This window comes from Magnolia sinica, chromosome 5 (genome assembly GCF_029962835.1).
Source record: "Magnolia sinica isolate HGM2019 chromosome 5, MsV1, whole genome shotgun sequence".
Classification (NCBI taxonomy): Eukaryota; Viridiplantae; Streptophyta; class Magnoliopsida; order Magnoliales; family Magnoliaceae; genus Magnolia; species Magnolia sinica.
This window is the reverse complement of record NC_080577.1, coordinates 27,640,046-27,663,562: the sequence shown is the minus strand read 5'-3', so window position 1 is coordinate 27,663,562 and position 23,517 is coordinate 27,640,046. Positions and strand designations below refer to the sequence as shown.

General features: G+C 39.2%; 2 protein-coding genes across 3 annotated transcripts in view; one reads left to right on the top strand and one right to left on the bottom strand.

The window, feature by feature from the left end:
- The first annotated feature begins 2,417 nt into the window (after nucleotides 1-2,417).
- Nucleotides 2,418-15,993, top strand: LOC131245845 (long-chain-alcohol oxidase FAO2-like). 2 transcript variants are annotated; one of them, XM_058245572.1, is made up of 3 exons: nucleotides 2,419-2,730; nucleotides 4,325-4,612; nucleotides 14,117-15,993. In XM_058245572.1, the coding sequence occupies exons 1-3, from the start codon at nucleotides 2,491-2,493 to the stop codon at nucleotides 15,842-15,844; spliced, it is 2,256 nt and encodes a 751-aa protein (XP_058101555.1). In that variant the 5' UTR covers nucleotides 2,419-2,490; the 3' UTR covers nucleotides 15,845-15,993. The 2 variants fall into 2 exon arrangements, with proteins under 2 accessions (XP_058101556.1, XP_058101555.1); XM_058245573.1 differs by lacking the exon at nucleotides 4,325-4,612 and having other exon boundaries at nucleotides 2,418-2,730.
- Nucleotides 15,994-18,416: 2,423 nt separating this feature from the next.
- LOC131245846 (succinate--CoA ligase [ADP-forming] subunit beta, mitochondrial-like) overlaps nucleotides 18,417-23,517 on the bottom strand; it is a 29,913-nt gene continuing 24,812 nt past the window's right edge. Inside the window, exons 9-12 of the mRNA XM_058245574.1 lie at nucleotides 20,786-20,950; nucleotides 19,355-19,477; nucleotides 18,983-19,054; nucleotides 18,417-18,831 (exon numbers count right to left, since the gene is read on the bottom strand). Of these exons, the coding sequence (XP_058101557.1) occupies nucleotides 18,754-18,831; nucleotides 18,983-19,054; nucleotides 19,355-19,477; nucleotides 20,786-20,950 (438 nt within the window). The 3' untranslated portion in view covers nucleotides 18,417-18,753. The remainder of the gene's footprint in view (nucleotides 18,832-18,982; nucleotides 19,055-19,354; nucleotides 19,478-20,785; nucleotides 20,951-23,517) is intronic.

Sequence of the window (23,517 nt, the reverse complement as noted above, 5' to 3'; positions counted from 1 at the left end):
CTTAGTCCATTCATTTTATCTGATAATTTTAAGGCTTGAGCCCAAAAATAAAGTATATCCACCCCTTCAAGGAACCACACCATAGAAAAAAAGTGTGAATTGGACATCTACCGTTGAAAATTTCTTGGGAGCCACGGAAGTTTTGGATCAAACTTATTTTAATATTTTCCCTTCATCTATGTCTTTATCATCTTATGAACAAGTTGGATGACAAATAAACATCACCGTGGGGCCTAGCAAACGGTGGAGATCATTATTCTCACTGTCTCAACAGGGCGTGTTTGGGCAGAGGGATTAGAAGGGATTAAGTGGGATGGGATTCATCTGGTCGTGTGCCAATTCCACTCCATGTCTATGGAATAGCTTGGAATTAGATTAGATGGAATTGCATTGGGTTCACTCAATGTTAGCAAGTTGTGTAGGTCCCACCATGATGTGTGGGCTATATCCACACCGTCCACCCATTTTTTGAGATTATTTCAGAGCATGGGCCAAAAAACCAGATAAATCTAAATCTCAAGTGGACCCCACCATAGAAAGTAACAGGGATTGAATAATTACCATTGAAAACTTCTTTGGGACCACATAAGTTTTGGATTTACCTCATTTTTAGGCCCATAAAATGAGGTTCCAAAACAAATGAACGGCTTAGATATAACACATGTATATTATTCTCAGTAATTTCAAATGATGGTGGGTATATCCATTCAATGTAGCACCGTATTACAAACAAAGAATGGCATTAATCTTATCCCATGGAGATGGGGGACAATCCCTGTAATGGGTAATAATTATGTTTTTTTGAATCCCATCCCACCTCACCTAATCCCTTCTAATCCCACCGCCCAAACACGCCCTTAAATTATATGGAAAAACGGATGGACGGCGTGGATAGACTACATACATTCATGGTGGGCCCCAACTGTGTTTAGTCAGTACGATAAGAGCGGACCGAGTAACTCAGTACGCAATCCGATTTCCCTGTAGATGGACAACAGAACAGCGTTAAAAGAGACGTATACGGAATGACATTAAATACGCCCTCTCTCGTAGGGTTTTTTTTTTCTCGTCTCTCATCATGGTAGGTCCACCAAATAAACGGTTTGGATGATTGAAACATGATCCGAGAACCAACAGCTACAGTCCAGACGTAAAAACTGCAATTAGTAAGGATGTATCCATACAGTGCATTCGAGTGCACTGTAGCTGGGGCCATGTGAGGCTATCTACCGTACATGTGGCACTGACATGAAATCCTGACTGCCCAAGTAGTGGGACTAGATGGTCGATTATCGGACATGTAAACAAATGAAAGGTAGTAGAAGTACAAATTCAAGATACTAATGTCTATTAATCAGCGGTCTAGATCGTCTAATCAATCTTGTTTTGAGTACATGACCCATCTATCTTATGTCCAACCACATGGACGGTTCGGGCTTTAGATCCACGCTACGCGTACGGTGGTGGTCTCACGGCTTTAACTGGGACGCCAATTCCCTGTTTCCCCGGTCCACAGGAAGATTACGTATTCAGAAGCTATGTGGAGCCCAAAGATATTCTCATGGTAATTCCACTCCGTCCATCAGTTTCTCAAGATCATATTCGAGTATAAATCCATATATCATGAGATTGAAAATTCAAGTTGGCCACACAACATGAAACAGTGATAATGATAACATCCAGCGTTGAAACCTTCCTGGAGCTGATTATGATTTTTATTTGCCATCCAGACCATTCATATGGTTATTAATACTCAGATAAACTTTTTATCCACAAATATCATCCTGATGCAAAAATTCTATGGCCCGCACAAGGTTTCCAATAGTGGGCGTTCAATCTCCTTTGTTTTGTGTGGCCCACGTAAGTTTTGGATCTTCCTAGTTTTTGGATTTCTATACTAATATTATCTTAAGAAACTGATGGACGGAGTGGATTTATGATGAGAATCTCTACGAATCCTACATGGCTTCCAATCGCATGAACTTCCTGTGGCCAGGAGGCGGCGTGCATAGGCCCAACAAAACCCATGGTTTTGCCTCTGTCCCGACTCAGAAGTCAATCACGTGTCGCTCTGTTGAGCCCACATGCCGAGACAATCGGATGATCGGAACCGTCCAATTTCTGGATCCTATGCTATATAGGAAACCCACAAAAATACGCTGACTGGTTGATGAAAACCATCGTCACTGTTTATATATAAATTTGCAAAATTGAAAAAAATTATATCTCAATGGATCACATTCACCTCCAAAAATCAAAGGAAGGAACCATCAATACAGTATGATTATGGGAAAATACATTATTTATGAAAGTAAAAATGAAAATCAACGGTTGAAATTGTCGGACAATCTCATCATGTGGGTCCCACAGGGGGGGAAAACGTACTCGAGAGGAACTGCTACACTTCTTTCCTTCTCTCCCGTGAGTCTATAAGAAAGAGAGGCTTCTTTCCTTCTCTTTCGCTCTCGTGAGTCTATCTACTCGAGAGAGATGGAAGAAGAGAAGGGAAGAAGGGAAGCTCACCCTCTCCTAAGAGGAGGAAGAAGACAAGGAAGTTATAGTCATGGGTTCTCTTCGAGAGAGATGCAATCACTATCAGCCATTTGTGGGACCTTTATACCCTCTATCCCAGTAGAAAAACGCCACGTAGGCAGCAGGGAGGACCCACCAAGCAAGACCATCGAAGCCTTCTACCTTGCCTCTGGATCTCAGCATCCCATCCCAGATGAGGTTTTCTTTCTTTTTCTTTTTCTTTTAAAAGATTTATTTATTTACATTTTTAAATTTTTATTTTTGCTTTTGGGTTGGCTTTTTTTTTTTTTCATGAATGGGTGGAAAACAGCATAATTTTCAGGTTTATATTATTGATTTATGGGTTTTCTTCAATGACTGAAGTGGGGATTTATTTTTATTTTTTTTATTTTGCTATTTTTGGGTACATGTGTTTTTTGAGTCAACCGGAAGATGTGTTTTTTAATGAAAATTGATCCAGTAGTCTCAGAGAGAACTAGAAATTACAGTGCTCCTCATTGATTCTGGATATTTAGAGGATCCAACCTATCAATCTGGACCGTCTATGGACTTCTTCAGAATACATGATGTTTGATGGGCTGCAGTCTGAAAATCACACACATCAGATGATCGTATCAATCCATAAGTCGGCCTTTTCTTTCACCGTCCTTGAAGTGATGGTTAGGATTCTCTGGTAAAAGTGATCTCTACAACAACCCCCGTAACCAAAAATAAAAAAAAAAGGACCGTTCAGTCTTTACCTGGCCTGGCCCTGCTTGCGGTCTAATGGTCGGGGCTACCACTAAGAAGGGATCGTTTAAAGGGACGTGGATCCCTGACTGTGGGGCCCACCTTGATGCATGTGCCTTACATTAATGCCGCCCATCCGTTTTTCCAGCTCATTTTTGGGATCAAAAATGAAATAGATCCAAATTTCAGGTGGACCACACCACACGAAACAGTAATAATTGATGAAAATAGCGTGCCCGTGGATGCCAGATTAGACCATTGGACAGATCCGTGTGCCATGACCCATGAGGGCTATGGAATTCAGAGGTGACAAAGGGCTGGCCGGACCGACCAGACCTAACCCTAATCGGACGTGCCCTGTCCCGAGCTCGGCACAGGCAGGGGCTCTGATGGGTCACCATGTTATATGGGTTTTATCCTCCCCATTCATCCATTTTACCATATTATTTTTGGCCCAAAAATTAGCAGATCCAAGGCTCTAGTGGACCACACACGGGAGGTTGAACACCCACCGTTAAAAACTTATTTTAGTTTTCCCTTCATCCAGGACTGCTGACCTTAAGAACAGGTTGGATAGCAAATAAACATCCTTAGGAAAGTTTAAACGGTGGGCCTCCTTATTACTACTCCTTCCTGTGATGTGGTCCACTTGAGCTTTGGATTTATCTCATTTTTGGACTTACATATTAAAAATGATCCGGTAAAACGGACTAATGGTGTAGGTAAAGACCATACATCATGGTGGGCCCCTGCCAACTCTCCAAACGTGTAGGTTTAGTATCATCTTATTATTAGATTTTTATTTTTTTTAGACATGTTTAGAAACATTTAAATTTTAATTTTAATGTGAAAACACAATATATTTACCACCGAACTATAAACTAAACTTTTTACCTTTACTCTATGAGTGCGAAGTTCATCAATATAGGAAAAGGATAGCTAAAAGGCATTGGATCATTCCTTATTCATTATTTGTTTTTATATTTCATTTAGTGGATGTTGGCTATTATTTATTTATTAGTATTAATTGCCCATTGTTTGTTATATGTAAAAATGTGTACAGGTAGCAGAGCTAATGAAAAAGAGAGGATTGTCAGAAGGTGTTTGGCTGGCAAGAATGGTACTGTGGATGTTGGGGACCAGATTGGGAACATTGATACTATGTGGGGGTGCTTCCTGTAGTTGGAAATTCCCATTCCTACACACCTTCTCAGATCTATGTGTGGAGAAGAGAGAGGAGATATTGAAGAGATGGTCTGCCCAAAGGAGTGGGCCCCTCTTTCTCCCACCCTTCTTGAGAGTTGTCTTTGTCATGCTCAAGATCTTCTGCTTTTTCACCTTCTTCTCTTTGGTAATTTCTCTCTCTCTCTCTCATAAAAGATCAGATTTTGCCCATTTGGATTATAGATCTGGGCCGTTCTTGGCCTGTTCTTTGGCCCAAAAATCAGGAAAGACTTCAAGTTGAAAATGGATGATTGTTCAGCTGCGGATGAACTGACTGGCCTGCTCTTTGGACCATGGTAAGGTGCGCCCCCTGATGAATGGCTCAGATCTATCCCACATTGGCACGTTTGGGAAGACTGGGATTTGGGTGTCAACTCAACCAGCGCAAGCGTGATTGGATCCTAACCGCTTATCTGTTACCAACTTACCATCAAACAGACGGTTGGAAAGAATGCTGCTTTGTGTGTCCACTGTCCAAATGCCAGCCATGATCTATGAGTGCCATCTAACCCGTCCATGAGATGCGCCCCTTTTCGTTAGCCCTACAATCCATAACTCAGGTGGGCCACATCAAAAGGAACAATGGGGGACTTTGGGAGAGTGATCCCACCACAGAAACTTCTAGAAGTTATGTGGGGTCCACCTTATTTTGCATATTACATCCAACCCATTGATCAGGTGGGCCACACCAAAATTCAGGCCATCTCAAAACTCAGATGGGTTAGACATGGTTGTACATTTCTACACGTGATGTGTCCCACGTAATCTTTCCGGATGATTGTAGAGATGTACGGTGATATGAAGAGGCGCCATATGCACGGTTTGGATTTCACGCCTGCTTCACGGATGGCCACTATCCAGCTCTAACGTACTGTAATTGTCATACAGCTGAACACGTCAGATCATTTCCTTAATGGGTTGCTAAGCACCCAATACCCGTACGCATGGCGTACGAGTGTGAGATCCAGACTCCTCATCTATTGTATTCTACAGTAGATAGGTGGTAGGTCAGATCACAACATCCATATGGTCCCAACCATCGAACTTTGCCCAACGAACTGCAACCGTGGGGTAGGCTTTTTCCTAACCGTTCATATGTAGTTCTCAACAGTCCATCAGCATAAGAGGATCACCCCCTGCGATTACGATTGCAACCTATCTACGGTAGGGATCAACCGATGAAAGGTGCAGTAGATCTCAAACACGTGCGTATTGCGTATATATACAACTGAATTCTACAAAGCACTGCATCTATCTATCTCTATCCGTTTTTGGGCAGCGCGCCCTCTTTTATTTAGGAGCGGATTAGGTGTAACCCCGGACGCCCGGGGGGCTCTGTGGGACCACAGAGATTTTCATGACAAATCTACGCCGTCCATCTGTTTTAAAAGACCACAATAGAACTGAAATCTAAAAATCAGGAAGATCCAACACTCAGGTGGGCCATATTAAACGCAACAGTAGGGATTGAAGGGTGACAGGAGTATTGTATCAGAGCTTTATTTGTGGCTGCAGTTTATCTGAGTATAATAACCCTATGAACGGTTTAGATGGCATATAAACATCATGATCAGCTCCAGGAAGGTTTCAACGGTGATGGACGTTTCTGTTCCCACTGTTTCATGTGGTATGGCCTGCCTGAGTTTTGGAACCTAATTTTTAGGCTTATGTCCTATTATGTCTTTTAAAACAGATGAATGGAGTGGATTTGTCAGGAACATCTCTGTGGGCCCTACATAGCCCCGGGCGTAGAGATATCTCTGTGCCCGAGTTTACAGGCAATCCGCTCGACTTTTGTTTTCTAAATCTAGGCCCACGCCTTTTATACTGGCAGACACGAATACCAGAATCAGTTTTACAACTCACGACTTAATGAGCGGTTCGGATATGATTCGAGGCCTCGTCCCACCGTTGGATGAGACGTGTGATCGATCTGGGACATTTATTAAGTAGTTCGCACTTGGAACACGGCGTGTACCAAAAATCAGAGTATCAGAGTAGTATACTTATCAAGTGATCACACATCTATGTTGAATTCGAACCGTTGGATCTTTTTCCAGCCGTTCATTTTTCTCATATGATCTGATCTCTAACACGTGTTCCATCCAAAGCAGAGAGCAAGCGCACTCATGCAGCTCTGATGCACCCGCAATCCATCAAAACCCAAAGTGCAAACGAACGAATCCAGCCAAAATTGATTTTCCTTTCTTGTTTCTACATTTTAGCCTAAGGACTGTGGGCCCACTGTACGTGTTATATCCAATCGTCCGTTCGGTTCGGTCGGACATGACCCAAAGATGAAGAAGATACAAAGCTCAAGTGGACCACACCACAGTGGTGATTGACCGCCGCTAGTGAAACCTTTTACTTGGGGCCGCAGTAGTTTTGGATCAAGCTGATATACCTATTTATGAATGGATTGGATGGCATATAAATATCAGGGTGGCTGCCAGGAAAGTTTCAATGGTGGACATTTTATCCCCACTGTTTCCTGTGGTGTGGTCTACTTTAGCTTTGGATCTTCCTATGTTTAGGCTCACCTCCTAAAATGAGCTAGTGAAATGGATGAGTGGAGATGATATACACATACATCACAGTGGGCCACGCAAAGGTTAGGGCACAATCTTGGCTCAATGTTCGCGATAGACATCAAGCCCGCTAAGACAAACTTCTTTCTATAGTTTCGAGTCTAACGGTCCACTAACAAGTAACATAGAGCTTGTTTAGATAATCATGGCATGTCTAGAATGAATTAGGTAGCAATATTTCTGTACTTAACAATTAGGATTTAGATTACCTAAATTTATGATGTGATATATTCGCAATTAGTGGGAACTGTGATTTGGTCCTAAGCATCCTAAATTATTGATTTCAGGCTAAAAGAGTGACTAGGTCAATTTAGTTTATTAATTAAGATTCGATCCCTGGTTATCTTATCTTTAGGCAGGTCTTCATTAAGATATGGTTATCTTAATTAGTTAGTAATATGTCGACTAGATCGGACTCTTAGGTGGTTAGATAACAAGGCTAGACACAAGGTTTTCGTGATCGGGCATATTCGTTAGCTTCCTATGGTTTAATTAATCGAATTTGTGTGGTTCTTTACGTAACACCTGCGTATGGACTAAGATCGAGTATTAAATATCAGTAATCGATAAGATAAGCTAATTGTAACGAAAAAATTTCAAGAATTTTTTAAATCTAAAACAACAAAAATTTGGGACATTACTAAAGTATGCCATGGCATAATGGACAACAGTCAAGTTTTTTATAGTTGTAACTTGTATTTTATGCATCAACTCATCAAGATTCAAGTTATCAATACAATTTCTATATTTGTAGTTTTCAATAATTAATTCTTTCTTAGTGTAACTTGTTGATTATTTAAATTTATTTTATTATATTTATGTATAATATAATATAACTCAACATATAAATGGCTTACTAGTCAAACTATGATGAAATAGGTAAATAAACCCAATCCAATCCCTTGTAGTAATTATACATAGTTTTTTTTAGAATTTTTTTACCTTTTTTTTATTTTTCAAAAAAAAAAAAAAAACCATATGCTTGAGCAATCACTTGCGCGATCATGTAATGGCATAGGCAATCAGCTCAAGCTGATGGCTTATACGATTTTATGTGATTTTACAACATTAGGTCTTCTCGAACTAGTGTTGTTTGTTGTTAGTTAGAAATGGGATGAAGATGATTGATTATCTTTGCAAGAACTATATACTTGGTATTATGGTGAATCAACTGTATGACCTCTATTGCAACTATGATACCGCTGCTGAAATTTTGAAGGCTTTAAAAAAGAACCACAAGACTGAAGAGGCTACTTCAAATTCCAAATGGTTAATGATAAATCACTGGTACAACACATGAATGAGTTTAGTCTTATAGCCCATGAAATCATGTCTGAAGGAATCAAGTTAGATGAACAACTTTTAAGTAGCTACCATTATTGATAAACCACTACCCACTTAAAAAGACTTCAAAAACTCTCTTCAGCATAAAACGAAAGAGTTAACCATGCAGCAACTGATTGTTTGTCTTCGAATGAGGAAGAAGCACGACTCTAGGATAATTTAGAAGATAAAAAAGCTGACGTATCTAAGGTCTTAATGGTTAATGAAAAACATGACCAAAACCAACAAAAAGGAAAGCCCTAATCCAATAACCTGAAACCAAATCAGAATAAGTTAAAAAAGAAACCGAAACAAAAGACTAAGAACCAGAAAAATGGTGACCAAGATACATCATTCTGCCGCTATATGTATGGAAAACTAAGTCACTTTGCAAGAGAGTGCTATAAATGGAAAAAGAAGCCAACTCCCTACACCTCAAGCAAATTTGACCAAGGAACCTGATATTGTGGTTATGCTCACGGAAGGCAACATGGTTCGCATTGAACCGAGTGACAGTTAGTGGATCAACACGAGTGCTATTACATGTGTTACAATTCCACCTAGTTTAAAAGTTATGAGAAGGTCCCTTTGGGTTAAAAAAAAAAGTTCAAATGGGAAATGTTGTTACAGCAAATGTTATTAAATGTTGTTACAGCAAATGTTATTGGATAAGGAAATGTTGAACTTGTGTTCACCTTTAAAAAGACCATTAAACTGGTTAATGCTCTTCATGTGCCAGATATGTGAAAGAACCTTGTTTCGGGTTATCTTTTGAACAAGGTGGGTCTGAGGCAGGTTATTGAGTCAGATCAAATCATAATAACTAAGAATGATTCCTTTATTGGTAAATGTTATGTTAACCATGGTCATGGTATGTTTAAATTGAATATTGAATCGAATAAAGTTTATTCATGGCATAGTAGACTAGATCATGTAAATGTTAAGTCTGTTATAAATATGTATGTTGGAGTAATACTTCATTTAGAAATAGTGAATTTGAAAAATGTGAATCCTGTTCTCATATAAAGGTAACTAGGAAATCCTTTTCTGATGTAAAAAAGAAAGTCAGGGTTATTAGGATTGATTCACTCTGATATATGTGATCTTAAAGAAAATCTTACTAGAATAGGTAAAAAATATTATATTACATTTATAAATGATCATTTTAGATGCACATTTACTACTTTTATGGATGATCATTCCAGATACACTGTTTTATTATGGCATGGTAGACTATGTCATGTGAATGGTAAGTCTATTAGAAATGTGTATGCTGGTGGTGTAACACCTCATTTAGAAAATAATGATTTTTTTTTTAAAATGTTAATCCTAATCTTAGATCAAGGTAAGTAGGAAATTTTTTCCTAGTGTAAAAAGAAATTCAAGGTCGTTAAGATTGATTCACTTTGATATATGCGATCTTTATAAAAAAAATCTTACGAAGAGGTAAGAAATATTTTGTTACCTTTATAAATCATCATTACATTTACACAATGCATATTTATTAAAATCCAGGGATGAAGCATTTTTCAAATTTATAGTTTTAAAAAATGAAATAAAATAATCAATTAAACAGAAAAATCAAAATCCTTAGGAGTGATGGAGATGGTGAATATACTTCAAAATTTTTTTATCATTTTTGCGAGTCTAATGGCATAATTCATAAGGTTATTGCTCCCTATTCTCCACAACCGAATGGGTAGTTAAGCGTAAAAATGGGACTCATCAATATGATGAATGCTATATTGTCGAGTTCTAATCTTCCTTTAAGTCTTTGTGAAAAAACCTTGTATTCAGTTTGTTATATATCCTAATCTCATATGAGTTATGAAAAGATAGAAAACCAAATCTAAATTATTTTAGAGTTTGAGGTTGTCTTGTGCATGTTAGGCTTACTCATCCCAAAAGACATAAATTAAAACCTAGAACTTATAGGTGTATACTTGTTGGATGTGCTTCTCATAATAAAACTTATAGATTACTAAATATTAGTGAAAATATTATCATCAAATTTAGAAATACAAAATTTTATGAAAATGTCTTTCCTTATAAACTTAAGAACAATGGGGGTCAATCTAGTGGGGGCTCCTCTATAAACATAAATGAACCTTTATGCTCTCACCTTAAAAACTTAAATGATCCTGAGTTTGAACCTGAGATTAGGAGAAATAAACAGTTAAGGATTACCAAGGACTTTGGTCTTGATTTTTAAGTTTTTTAGCTCAACTAGAAAATGATCATGTTACCTTTTAGAAGAAAGCAGTCATATATGAAATAGATTATATTAAAACTAACAACACTTGAAAATTAGTCATATATGAAATAGATTATGTTAAAATTACAATTCTAAATGGTGAATTGGAAGAAGAAATATATATGGAGCAACCTAAAAAGTTTGTTAAATCATGACAAAAATATAAAGTATGTAAACTTTCAAGTCCTTATATGGACTTAAACAAGCTTCTAGACAGTGGCACAAAAAATTTGACAATGTAATGATGTCTAAGGAGTTTCTTTCAATGAAGGTGAAAGATGTCTTCATTCTAAGACGTCTATGAATTAAAAGTTATGGTGTGTGTGTGTGTGTGTGTGTGTGTGTGTGTGTAATTATGATTTTTTAATATTTGATATAAATATTAATTTTATTAATGAAATTAAATATTTTGTCTTCTCACTTTGACATAAAAGACATTGGAAAAGTAAATATTATTTTAAGGATTAAAATAATTAGGGGTGAAAATGGTATAACCCTAACTCAATCCCATTATGTATAGAAGATTCTAAGAAAATATAAGCACTTCGATTGTAAACTTGTATGTGCCCATTTTAACCTAAGCATTAAACTAGAACATACTACTAGTAAAGAAATATTTCGGATTGAATATGCTAGTATAATTGGTAGCCTATCTTATATTATGAATTGCACTAGGCTTGTTATTGCGAGTAAATATTCTAGTAACACGAATGAAATACTATATATAGGTCTTAAGATATCTTTAAAAGACTTGGGGTCTTATTATTTATTACAAAATAAAAAACAGTTATGGTAAAAGGATATTGTGACGCTAATTAGAATTGAAGATCTAATGACTGCAAATCTACTAGTGGTATTATCTTCAACATGGCAGTTGAGTTGTTTCATGAAGATATAAAAAACCAAACTTGTATAACTCATTACACGATGAAATCTGAACTAATTACTTTGGCAGCAACTGGCGAAGAGACTAAATGGATATCCTAGTTGTTATGGTAAAACCTTATAATAAATTTTATAATGGAAAATCTAAATAAATTCATCTGAAACATGATTGTGTGAGACAACTTTAGAAAAATGCTTTAATAACTCTAAACTTTATTAGATGCAACAGGCTGAATGATAAGAAACTATGTAAAATCGTGCCAAAAACTCTAAATTCTCATGGCGTGGCACACATGGGTCTTGAACTGTCCTGATTTTCCAGGAATCCATTTATCCGGGTGTGGCACATCAAATGAGTAGATTGTATGGCATATACACCCACAGTGGACCCCACACAATTTGGATGATTTAATGGTGGGACTTCCCATCTCAAGTGTCTCCATGGCGTAGTCTACCTCAGTTTTGAGTCAGCTTACTTTTTGTGCCCTGCCCAAACAAAAGGCTGCACACCTAACGACCGGGTGGATCTCATCCACATGAAGTCCTTGACCCACGTCAGCCTCCCCATCTCTATGCATGGTCAAACAAGCGTTTCTGTTTTTCTTTTTCTTGTTTTTTTTTTTTCCAGAGGAGAGATGCTTCACTGCTCTTGTAGCACTATTAGCTGTAGTGCAACTAGTTGCGGAGCTTATACAGTCCAAACAATTGATCTGGACTGTTCATTAGGTCCAACTCACATTTTGTATGCTAATGCAAACATCACAAATATTGACCATTCTTTATTGTGGACCATCAAGGCCATTTACACAAAATTAGGTACAATCACCAATTTGATCCATCTATTTGTTGGACCCTCATGGATTGCTTATGATTCTAAATAATCACTTTTGTTATGCAACTGTGACTGTTCATCAATGGCCAGCTGTTGAAAAGAAGGTCAAAGCAATGACTGATTGGATCATCCAATCAGATCTATTTTTTTGCATGGTAGTGTGTGAAGTGTGTTCTGGACTTAATGGACAGTTCAGATCGATCCATTGGACTATCCAAGTAAACCAATGCAACTTAGGAGCACTGTAACTTGTGGTGCTCTGAGAGCACTGGAGCATTCCTCTCTAATGTTTACGAGAAAACCCAAAATCATGGGAGAGTAAAACCATGTGTAGTCAAAATCATGGAGAGTAAAACCATATGTAGTTCGAAATTTGAATGTACCCCACCGGGGTCATTGTCATGAGTCATGAATGAATACAACAAGACTGTTTCTTCTCAGTTACAAGCCTTTGCCCACTCATTTCTGGGTGCATGTGCTTTCTTTCAATGCTGCTTAATATGGTTTTTTCTTCCTTTTTTTTAAACACTGTTTTTTCCAAGACCTTGAATGGAAGATAGCAAATTAAAGCATACTAGGAGTAATGCACATGCAATGCACAGGGGAGAAAAGGTAAGGGAGAGATCGGGGAGAGATGCCATGGTGACCAAATGCAAAGAGAGATGTGTGGACGACACGCATTGGCTATTTGCAGGTGAAATATAAGCTGTTGTTTGGATCCTTACTCATGCCTCAGTGCTATCTCTCACAAGAGGGGAAGTTAGATTCTTTTCACCTTTTCACCATAAAAAATAAAAAAATGTTCTGTTTGGGTACCCACTTGAAACAGAAATGGAAGTTGAAATTCTATTTGGGAAGCAGAAAAGCATAATAACAATAGATAGGATATTCGGGTTTGGTTCTCCAGGCTAACCAAACACGATTTCAGGTTACTTTGTTGCAAGCTCATGGAAACTAGAAAATAAAAAGAGAGAAAAACCAGATGGAGTAGCACTGACTGAACTGATTTTCCACTTGGGTTTCTTCCACTATTTTGGTCTCATCTGCAGCAGTTTTTTATGACATTAAAGAACTGGTATTTTTCTGAAGGTCTATAGTGGATTTGGTTCACTTGAATGGTGGCATCATTGAAACATGCACAAACTCAAATAAGTAGATAGTTCGCTGACTCTAGTGTCTGAGTTTGCTAGCAAGACACTCTGCCCCCACGGTGTGACGATCCAGACCATTCGGTGGAAGTCCCCAATATAGATTGTTCAGAAAAGCAGTTTCTAATTCACATCCATGAAAACAGTCTCTCTCTCCATTCAATGAGATTCTTCCATGTTGACCATATACATAGGAAATTCTACACGAACAGTCTGGATCATCACATGGCAAGGCAGGAGTGAGCCTCTAGGGGCGCACCACATGACCAAACCTGTCTTCTTCTTCTTTTTCTTCTTCTTCTTCCTTTTTTGAGTTGATAATAATATCTCCAAGGGAGCCACCATTTGCACCCACCCACTTGATAGATATGCCATTTTCACTACATTTGGTGATACAATAGTACAAGGTTTATTACTGTTAATGTTGTGTTTTCAAAAGTTGAAAAAAGGGCCAATACCTGTAAGAGATAGTGGACTGCAAATATCAATTCCCTTTCCAGAAATACTTAGCTGTAAATAGTATTCAAGTGGCAGTTCGATCCATATCTTTAAGGGAATAGCACTGATTTCAACTTGGTTTTCATCCTTTCTTTTCATGCAGACTAACGAAAATTCCAAAAACCCAACATGGAATGCAATTGGATACAGCACAGACAATGATGAAAAACCATCCAAAACCCAAAGAGAGAGGCCTCTGCAGAAGGGAATCATAGACACTGCAAATCAAACCGAATCATCCCTACTCACCTCGCTTGCCCAGAAAGGCCTAAAAGTCACAAAAGATCCTTCCTGCAGCGTCTACAAGCTCGAATGTGATGTAGTTGTGGTTGGCTCTGGTTCTGGCGGGGGAGTCGCAGCCGCAGTTCTCGCAAGCTCTGGCCATAAAGTTGTCATTCTAGAGAAAGGGAACTACTTCACACCTGAAGATTACTCTCTTCTAGAGGCACCTTCCATGGACCAAATGTATGAATCAGGCGGAATTCTATCTACCCTCGATGGGAAGGTGATGCTATTAGCTGGGTCAACAGTAGGTGGTGGCTCAGCTGTGAACTGGTCAGCCTGCATAAAGACGCCACGGCCCATCCTTAAGCAATGGGCAGAAGGTAACAAACTCCCACTCTTTGGGAGTCCAGACTATCTTTCAGCTATGGACACCATCTGCAAGAGGATGGGAGTTGTGGAGAATTGTACAGAGGAAGGATTTCAGAATCAAGTTCTTCGAAAGGGGTGTGAGAGTCTTGGTCTGGAAGTAGAATACGTGCCACGGAATTCTTCAGAGCATCACTACTGTGGCTCTTGCTGTTATGGTTGTAAAACAGGAGAGAAACAAGGGACGGATGCTACTTGGCTGGTTGATGCTGTAGATCATGGTGCAGTGATCTTGACAGGATGCAAAGCTGAGAGATTTATATTAGAAAATAACAAGCACAGCAAGAAGAAAGAGAAGAAATGCTTGGGAGTTGTTGCAAGAAGCTTGAATAAGAATATCACAAAAAGACTGCAGATTCTATCAAAAATAACTATTTCTGCATGTGGGTCTCTCTTAACACCTCCTCTTATGATCTCTAGTGGGTTGAAGAACCCAAACATTGGCAAGAATCTTCATCTCCACCCCGTTTTGATGGTATGGGGATACTTTCCAGACTCAATATCAGATCTGAGGGGCAAAATATTCGAGGGAGGGATAATTACATCATTACATAAAGTGGTTGCAGACGATTCGAGAGTTCGGGCTGTTATAGAAGCACCAGCACTTGGGCCTGCATCATTTTCTACACTGTTCCCTTGGGTGTCTGGACTACAGATGAAGGAGAGTATGATGAAGTATGGGCGGACCGTGCATCTGTTTCCCCTTATCAGGGACCGTGGGTCTGGAGAGGTGAAGGAAGAGGGGAGGATAAAATACAGACTTGATAGATTGGATAAGGAGAATATAAGGGAAGGATTGCGGAGGGCATTAAGGATTTTGGTCGCTGCTGGAGCTGTTGAGGTGGGTACGCATCGTTCTGATGGGCAAAGAATCAAATGTAAAGGGATGAGGGAAGAGGATTTTGAGGAGTTCTTGGATGGGGTTACTGTAGAAGGTGGGGTAAGGTCAAGGGAAGAGCACTGTAACCTCTACTGTTCTGCTCATCAGATGGGGAGTTGCAAGATGGGTAGCATTGAGGAAGGAGGGGTTGACGAGAATGGGGAGAGTTGGGAAGCAGAAGGGCTGTTTGTATGCGACGGGAGTGTTTTGCCAAGTGCACTTGGAGTCAATCCCATGATCACTATCCAATCAATTGCCTACTGCCTCTCAAAAAGGATGGCAGAGTCATTGAGGAGCTGATTGAAGAAATTGTGTGAAATATCAAAGGGTTTGCCCTTTTTTTATTAGTAATTTAGTATTATGTCTCAGTGGACAGTATCAAGATTTACGTAATAGTGGGTCATGAGAGTTGGTTATTCAAGTATTTCACAGGTTCTTCATAGTTTTCATTATAGAGAAGTGTGGAAATTCAACTTGTGCCTCATGCATTGTTTCTGTAATTCCGGAGTTGCCAAGGGACTGTTTGTTAATACTGATTTTTTTTTTTTTTGCTTAATGCTAAATTTGGAAAGCTTGGTTTACATAATACACGACTCAACTTTTAACATGTGGTACTTCTCTAAGCCGATCATGATTTATGTGTTAGATCCACACCATCCATCAACTTTTCTATATCATTTTAGAGCATGATTCCAAAAAATAGGCACATCCAATGCTCGAGTCCACCACATCACGTAATGTAGTGGGAATAGAACATTAAAACCTTCCTAAGTTCCACCATGAAGCTTAGTTGCCATCTAACCTCTTCATAAGGTCATACAGACCCGGATGAAAGGAAAACACAAAAATCAGCTTAATCATAACCTTCTGTAGCCACAAGAAGTTTTCAATGGTAGGCACCCAATTCCCACTGTTTCTTATAGTGTTGCCCACTTAAGCCTTGATCTGACTTGTTTTTTTTTTTTTTTTTTGGTATTATTTTCTTAAATGATATCAAAAAAATGGATGGACAGTGTAGATAAAACATATACATCAGGGCAAGCCCCACAAATCCTTTTGACAGGATTGTCCATCTCTAGCTCAATTCGTGAAAGCGGACATTGAATTGTCCGTCTCTAGCTCGATTCGTGAAAGAGGACATTCCCGTCAAAGGGCTCTGTGGGTCAGTCTTTAAAAAACAAAAGATTAAAATTTTAAAAAAGAAAAAAAAAAAAAAAATAGGTTCTCCTACTTCTTAGATGCAGTGCATAAGACAAGATTGATAGTGAATGACCATGCACAAAAGGAAGGTATTGATTTCAATGAAATCTTCTGTGGAATCCACGAAGTTTTTAATGGTGAAGATTTGATCATGATTGTTTCCTATGGTGTGGTCTACCTAAATTTTCCTATGGTGTGGTCTACCTAAAATTTGTGTCGACTTATTTTTTGGGATAACGGCCTAAAGTGAACTTTCAAAATGGTTGTATGGTGCCGATATAAGGTACACACATCACCCTGAGCCCCACAGTCAGGGTCCCACCCGGCCGATGGATACGGGCTCCCACCTATACATGCTCCCACCTAATCCACTCCCCGATTTGGGGGGACGGGGATTTTCCGTGAAATCCTTCCTTAAGAACTTGCAGTGGATGACAGGTGGGGTCCACTGTGATGTTTGTGCGAAATCCACCCCATTCATACATTTTGAGAGCTCATTTTAGACCATGATACAAAAAATAAAGTGGATTCAAAGCCCAAGTGAGCCACACGAGAGGAAATAGTAGAGATTCACTGACCGTTGTTGAAACATTAGTGTTGCAACAAAAGCTTTGTATCAGCCCAAGTATTCTTTTCACTTCATCCCAATGTTCATGACCTTATAAAAAGTTTGGATGATATATAAAAATCAAGGTGGAGTCAAGGAAGGTTTCAACCGTAGGCATTTCTTTATCCAAATTTCCCCCTCGTGTGACCCGCCTGAATTTTGGATCCACCTCATTTTTAATCATGTGTCCTAAAATGAGCTCACAAAACAGATGGATGGATGAATTTCTCACTAACATCACTGTGAGCCCCACCTAGCATCCGAACTTGCAAAACCCTTTCTCAAGAACCGACCTTCCTTTTGTGCCACACCCTAACTCACCCAAGACGGTGCAACCCTTACGATGGGACCCACTTTGATGTATATATTCTATATCCACTTTGTCCATCCGTTTTTCCAAATCATTTTAGGGCATTATACAAAAAATGAAGCAAATCCAATTATTAAGCAGACCATACCATGGGAAACGGTGGTGATCAACCATTAATGGGCCATGAAAGTTCTGGGCCACATGAGATTTGGATCATCCTTATTTTTGGAATCATTCCTTAAATTGATTTGGAAAAACGAATAGACGGCATGTATAAAACACATACATTAAAAAATTCTTGTGGGCAAAAAAAAAAAAGCTTTGGATTAAGATGATATTTATGTGGTCTCTTGATCCGGATCTTTTTTACACCAACAGGTTAGATGGCAAATAAACATTCCAGTGGAATCTATGAAGTTTTTAATGGTAGGGATTCAATTACGATTATTTCATATGAGTAAATGTGTCAAATTAACACATTTCAGATGTTAGTTAACAAACTGGTTGTTCTAGATTCACTATTAGTTTTCCGACTTCAGATTAAAACTTTATATTAAGATTTCAGATTCGGACATCAGATTTAACAAACAGGCCCTGAGTTTCAGTAGTCAAAGGCTCTGACTGAATATCTAGTCTCGCATTAAGGTCACATACCTTATAATTTTCACTGACAATAATGCGTGGCAGTCTTAGAAGAAAAGTCATTCTAATGACAGTTAAAAACACAAATCAACAGAATTAGAAGAGAACAGATATATAACAAACAAGTGGATTTTCCCTGGCTTCATTTTTCACATGTTCAAGCATTGACGCCTAAAATATGAAAACATACTGCAAATCCTCAAAGAAAAATTCTCAAAGAGTGACAGGAAGAAAAGCAGTATCAAATAAATGGCCCCAACTCAATGAGCTCATTTTCTTGAAAATTTAAAATCATTGCTTACACAATAGAAAAGCCTTATTTAGTAACCTCTGCCTCAATCACACCTCCAATGGAAATCTTCCTGAGATGGATTTCCGAACTCATGAAAAGACATGAAGTGGACCATGGATCCGAGTGCTCAAGTAAAAGGAAAATACAGTGGCATAGACCTAACTTGCCAGCGCCTTTACAGCTTTCTTGGCTGCATCATCTAGATCCTCTGCTGCAATTAATGCCATCCCGCTTTCCTGCATATTCATACCACAAATGTAAGCACTCACATGTACATGGTTGTGCGTGCACATAAATTCTCTGATCATCAAATGATGAGGCACTCCATCTAAAAACAAAAAATAGAATTGAGCTGTGAAGCTCGACATAAGACTGGTTTACAGTTACCTTGAGAATTCTCTTCCCTTCATCAACGTTGGTGCCTTCCAGACGAACCACCACAGGCACTTTCAGTTGCACCTTGCAAACAGACCAGAAAATTCTCAGTCTTTTCATTCAACATGGTTCAAGGATAAAATGGTGACTGATCAGTGTTATGCTTCAAATTTCCAGCAAAACAAAAAGCATAAAATACACTATTGTTTGATATTCAACAGTCACAAGAGCTTTCCACTTCTTTCCTTCTTTTTTCTTTTTTTTTTTTTTAAAAAAAAACTTTTCCATTGCGTTACCGAATATCATGCACAATAAAATAAAGAAATTGAAGTAACAGTCAAAGCAACTAATGGAAAAGAATATGTCAAGTTTGATAGAAGTTACATGTTTGGCAGCGTTGACAATGCCACTGGCGATTATGTCACATTTCATGATCCCTCCAAAAATGTTGACCAAGATTGCTTTCACCTTCTCATCTGATGTTAATATTTTAAATGCTTCCACCACCTGCACAACATAGATGCAGATTAACCCCAGTATATTTGTCTATAAGTGGGTATCGATGCATCATAAATGAATTGTAATGGTGATGACAATTGCTTAATTCCCCAATAAGGTGAAAATTCTCTTCAAAAGAATCGATTATAGATGGAGTCAGTTTTCCTTTGGTGAAAGATGATCATGCATATGCTGAGAGGAAACATAAGCAAATAAACATATAGGCAACTTTAGGCCCAAAAATGAGCAGAGAGTGTTGCAGAGATGAGGATGTTATATGGATGTGCGGAAAGGCTGGGAATGATAGAACTGCAAACAAGGTCATCCAAAGCAGCCTAGTAGTAGTCCTAATAAGAGCTAAAATGATAGAGAGTAGAATGAGATGGTCCACTCATCTGCAAAAAGAAAAAAGACCGAAGATGGTTCAAATAAGAAGAGGAATTTGAATTGAGGCTGAAGGGTCTAAAAAGAGGACAATGAAGACCTAAAACAACTAGGATCCAGGCAGTGAGAAGGTATATATAGAGAGGCTTTTGACTCAGCAAGTGATGGGACCTTAGATAGGAATAATTGGCAAAAGTGGACCCATAAAGCCAAGCCTGATGGTGGTGAAGGTGGTGACAACAATGGCAGCTGAAGTATGTCCCAAATGTCATCACATGAGAAATGACTATTACTTATGCGGACTTTATAGCAAGCCTTATAAGCTGTCGCTACCATGCATGTAGAAAATATGTAATGTGAGTGGAACCAGATAATCTGGCAGGCCACTACATGGGTGGGCTACGGGTGAATTATTAGAGCGATTGAACATCTCTGACCATCCAATTGTCACGAGTTTTGCAGCTGAATGGAGACTGCTGCTCATTATTTGAGCTAACCATCTGCCCTTTAGGCAACTAATCAGATGACTATGAGTCTGATCGCATTACATTCTGAGGTCCAGCCATCCATGATCCATGTGGTAGCCACCAAGCTGATAGTCTCAGTTGCCATACACAAGTGCTCTCATTTTTCAGGCCACTAAAAGGATGACCATGATAGGCAATCAACTTGCTTTCTGATCTCTGGCCATCCACAATCCATGTGGTAGCCCATCAAATTGACAATCTTCATTAACATACATAAATGCCAGGAATACAATAGATGTATTATGGTGTGCACTTGGAACTCCATGAAGCATATACATCATACAATCAATCCTCATCACCATGTTTTGCTTCAACAGGAGGGGGGGGGGGGGGGGGGCGTTTAAAGAAATCCTTATTCAGCAGACATGTATGGAACACCAAATAACCTTTAATTTGCAACAAATACCTGGCTTTCTGAGGCATTCCCACCAACATCTAGAAAATTGGCAGGTGTACCCCCATGCAGCTTAATTATATCCATCGTAGCCATCGCCAGTCCAGCACCATTCACCATGCACCCAATTTCTCCATCTAAGCCAATATAGTTCAAATCTGCTTTAGCAGCAGCAACCTGCAAAAGTAAAGGAACGTGAGGAGAAATCACTTAATCAATATGTAAGGACTATGTCGTTTTAATTTCTTCACCCCATGTATGTATGACCAAGAAAATCCAAATCAAGAAGATGTATGTATAAGAAAGGGGTTTTCTAACATCCACCATGCAGGTGAACTACATTAATGTTCATGAGACAACATGCTCATTCATCTGGACCATCCAAAACCAGTTTGCTTCTTGGATAAGGCTTGCGATTCATGCAATTTAGATGCCCCTTATCTACCGGATCAGTGGTCTTTTGTGGATCCTTATTGAACATCCAAGACTTGGGTGAATGATAAACATGATAATCCAGCAACTGCCACATTTAGGCTACGATCCATCAAGAGGTGACCTATGAATTGGACAATCAGAGCTTGAAATACATTAATCCTTTTGAGGAATAATGGCATGATCAGTTACACCACCAAAGTGTATGGTGTGCGCCCCATCTTGGACCCCAAACCAAGTGCATGAGCTTAACAAATCAACCAATGTTTTAATCGGGATGGTTGAACCAATTTACAATCCAAAAATGGGAGCAGAATTGTCATCCTACTTGTGATGCAGGACATGAAATTCGAGTATGATGTGCAAAATTTTCAGGCTTTAGATCACACTAGTTCAGAAACAATTACACAAAATTCCACATCCCACACAACAGTTCAAACACTCAGTCAAGAGGAATCTTATGCGGATCCAAGCCTACACATGCTAGGCCCGGATCAATTAAAATTATAGACCAAACAAAAATCAAAGGAGAGAAAATTCATCTACACATGCACAGAAATAATTCCCCCAATCCAAGGGATTCAGAAATTTCAATTCGGGGAACCCCAAGGTTGAAGAAATGGCAAAAAATTGGGGATTCGAATAATTTAGGGTTAGGTGTAGGGATTTTAGGTGAAAGAGGAGTGAAAAAAAAGGAGAGAGACGAACCAGAGAAGTGTCGCACGTGTGGACTTTGCCCAAACACACGTGCGTGTGATCCCGGCCGCACATGTGTGGGGTCCACTATTCAGAAAAAGGACACCTTGGCCCTGGTCGGCCAAGGATGGACTCTAAAACCCCCAAATCTCAGCTCGATCCAATACACGGTTTGTGCATGGTGCTCTGCCAAAGTTTCAGCCCTCCTGCAGGGCCAGATTCTGGAAATCTGTTGTAGATAGGAAAACGCTTATAAATATTGATGGATTTGCAGATTGAATGCTTGTAGGAGAAGAAAAATATGAATGGAAGAAGGTGGGGGCAAATAGGGATATGTGTGGCTTCGCACCACGATAGTCAACCCTTCGAGGAAGGGAGGGTTTCACACCCAATTGAATCTCCACAACTCAAAAATTTAGAGGAGCAGAAAAACGAAGCAATTTTATTAATCTTCATTAAGAAAAAAGACTATAAGGGGTGCTTATTTATAATAACACCATATACCCCAAAACTCACGCCATGTGCGCGACCTATTACTTAAAGACGAAGTAATCAAAAATAACAACTAATCAAAGCAATCTAAACCATCCATGATATTCCTAATAACAATAATAAGCACAACCCAAAGTAGTAGGTCACCTAAGATAGTGGGCCACGATCATGAGATCCAATAATGGGATCCACATGATGATCGGGTCCACCCCAAGGAATCAAAACACGGTCCTCTAACTAGGAAGCCCTCCATGGATGTCGTCATCGATCCAGATAGAAGGTGGGGCCATCCTCCTTGCGTACGTGCGTAAGGGGGGCATGCATGTGCGCGAGATGTCCCCATCAACTCTCTTCGGCTACAAAGATTTCGCCACTGGCAAAACAAAACTCCTGAACTGCCCCAAGACGTCAGGATAAAGTCTCTGAAGCTCCTCCTTAGTGAGTCACGTACTGTCTGAAGCTGGGCGTGACTTCCACTTAACCAGGAACTTTTAAAATTCTTCGTCTGATGTCAATATTATCTGATAGTCCAAAATATCCTCTATCTCCCCTCTGGGTGTGGGAAGGGTAGGTATGGGATGTAGAAGCTGGGAAGATGGGTAGGGAGGAGGCCATGGATCAAAGAAAAGGTCTGAGGAATCAGGATAGTTAGGTAATAGGCTGGACAATGTATCAGTGGTCCCCTAAAATTCAACTAGATCTTCCACATTAAATGTAGAACTAATTCCCATGGAAGTTGGAAGATCTATTACATACGCATTGAGACCGTTTCGTTTTATAATTTTGAATTATCCAGTGCTACGCACATGTAATTTACGAACGGCTCCCTGAGGGTACCGCTCTGGCCTGATGTGGACCATCATAGAGTCTCTTACATTGAATTCCTTGAAATGTTTATGTTGGTCTGCAGAAAGTATGTAATGTTCATTACTAGTCATGATCTTCTGTTTGATTTCTTGATGCCATGAATGAATGTGATGCGCGAAAGACTCTGCAGACTCTGACGGCCTATGAGACAATGACATAGGGACAAGATTAATAGGTTTCCTAGGTTTATAGCCAGTAACGACTTCACAAGGACCTAAACTTGTGGACCTATCTACAAAACTATTAAACACAACCTC

Excerpts from the sequence above, each read along its gene's own strand:
- LOC131245845 (XM_058245572.1), top strand. The coding sequence starts at position 2,491 with ATGGAAGAAGAGAAGGGAAGAAGGGAAGCTCACCCTCTCCTAAGAGGA. Across the intron at positions 2,731-4,324 it reads AGCATCCCATCCCAGATGAG|GTAGCAGAGCTAATGAAAAA; the intron begins GTTTTCTTTCTT and ends AAATGTGTACAG. Across the intron at positions 4,613-14,116 it reads TTTTCACCTTCTTCTCTTTG|ACTAACGAAAATTCCAAAAA; the intron begins GTAATTTCTCTC and ends CTTTTCATGCAG.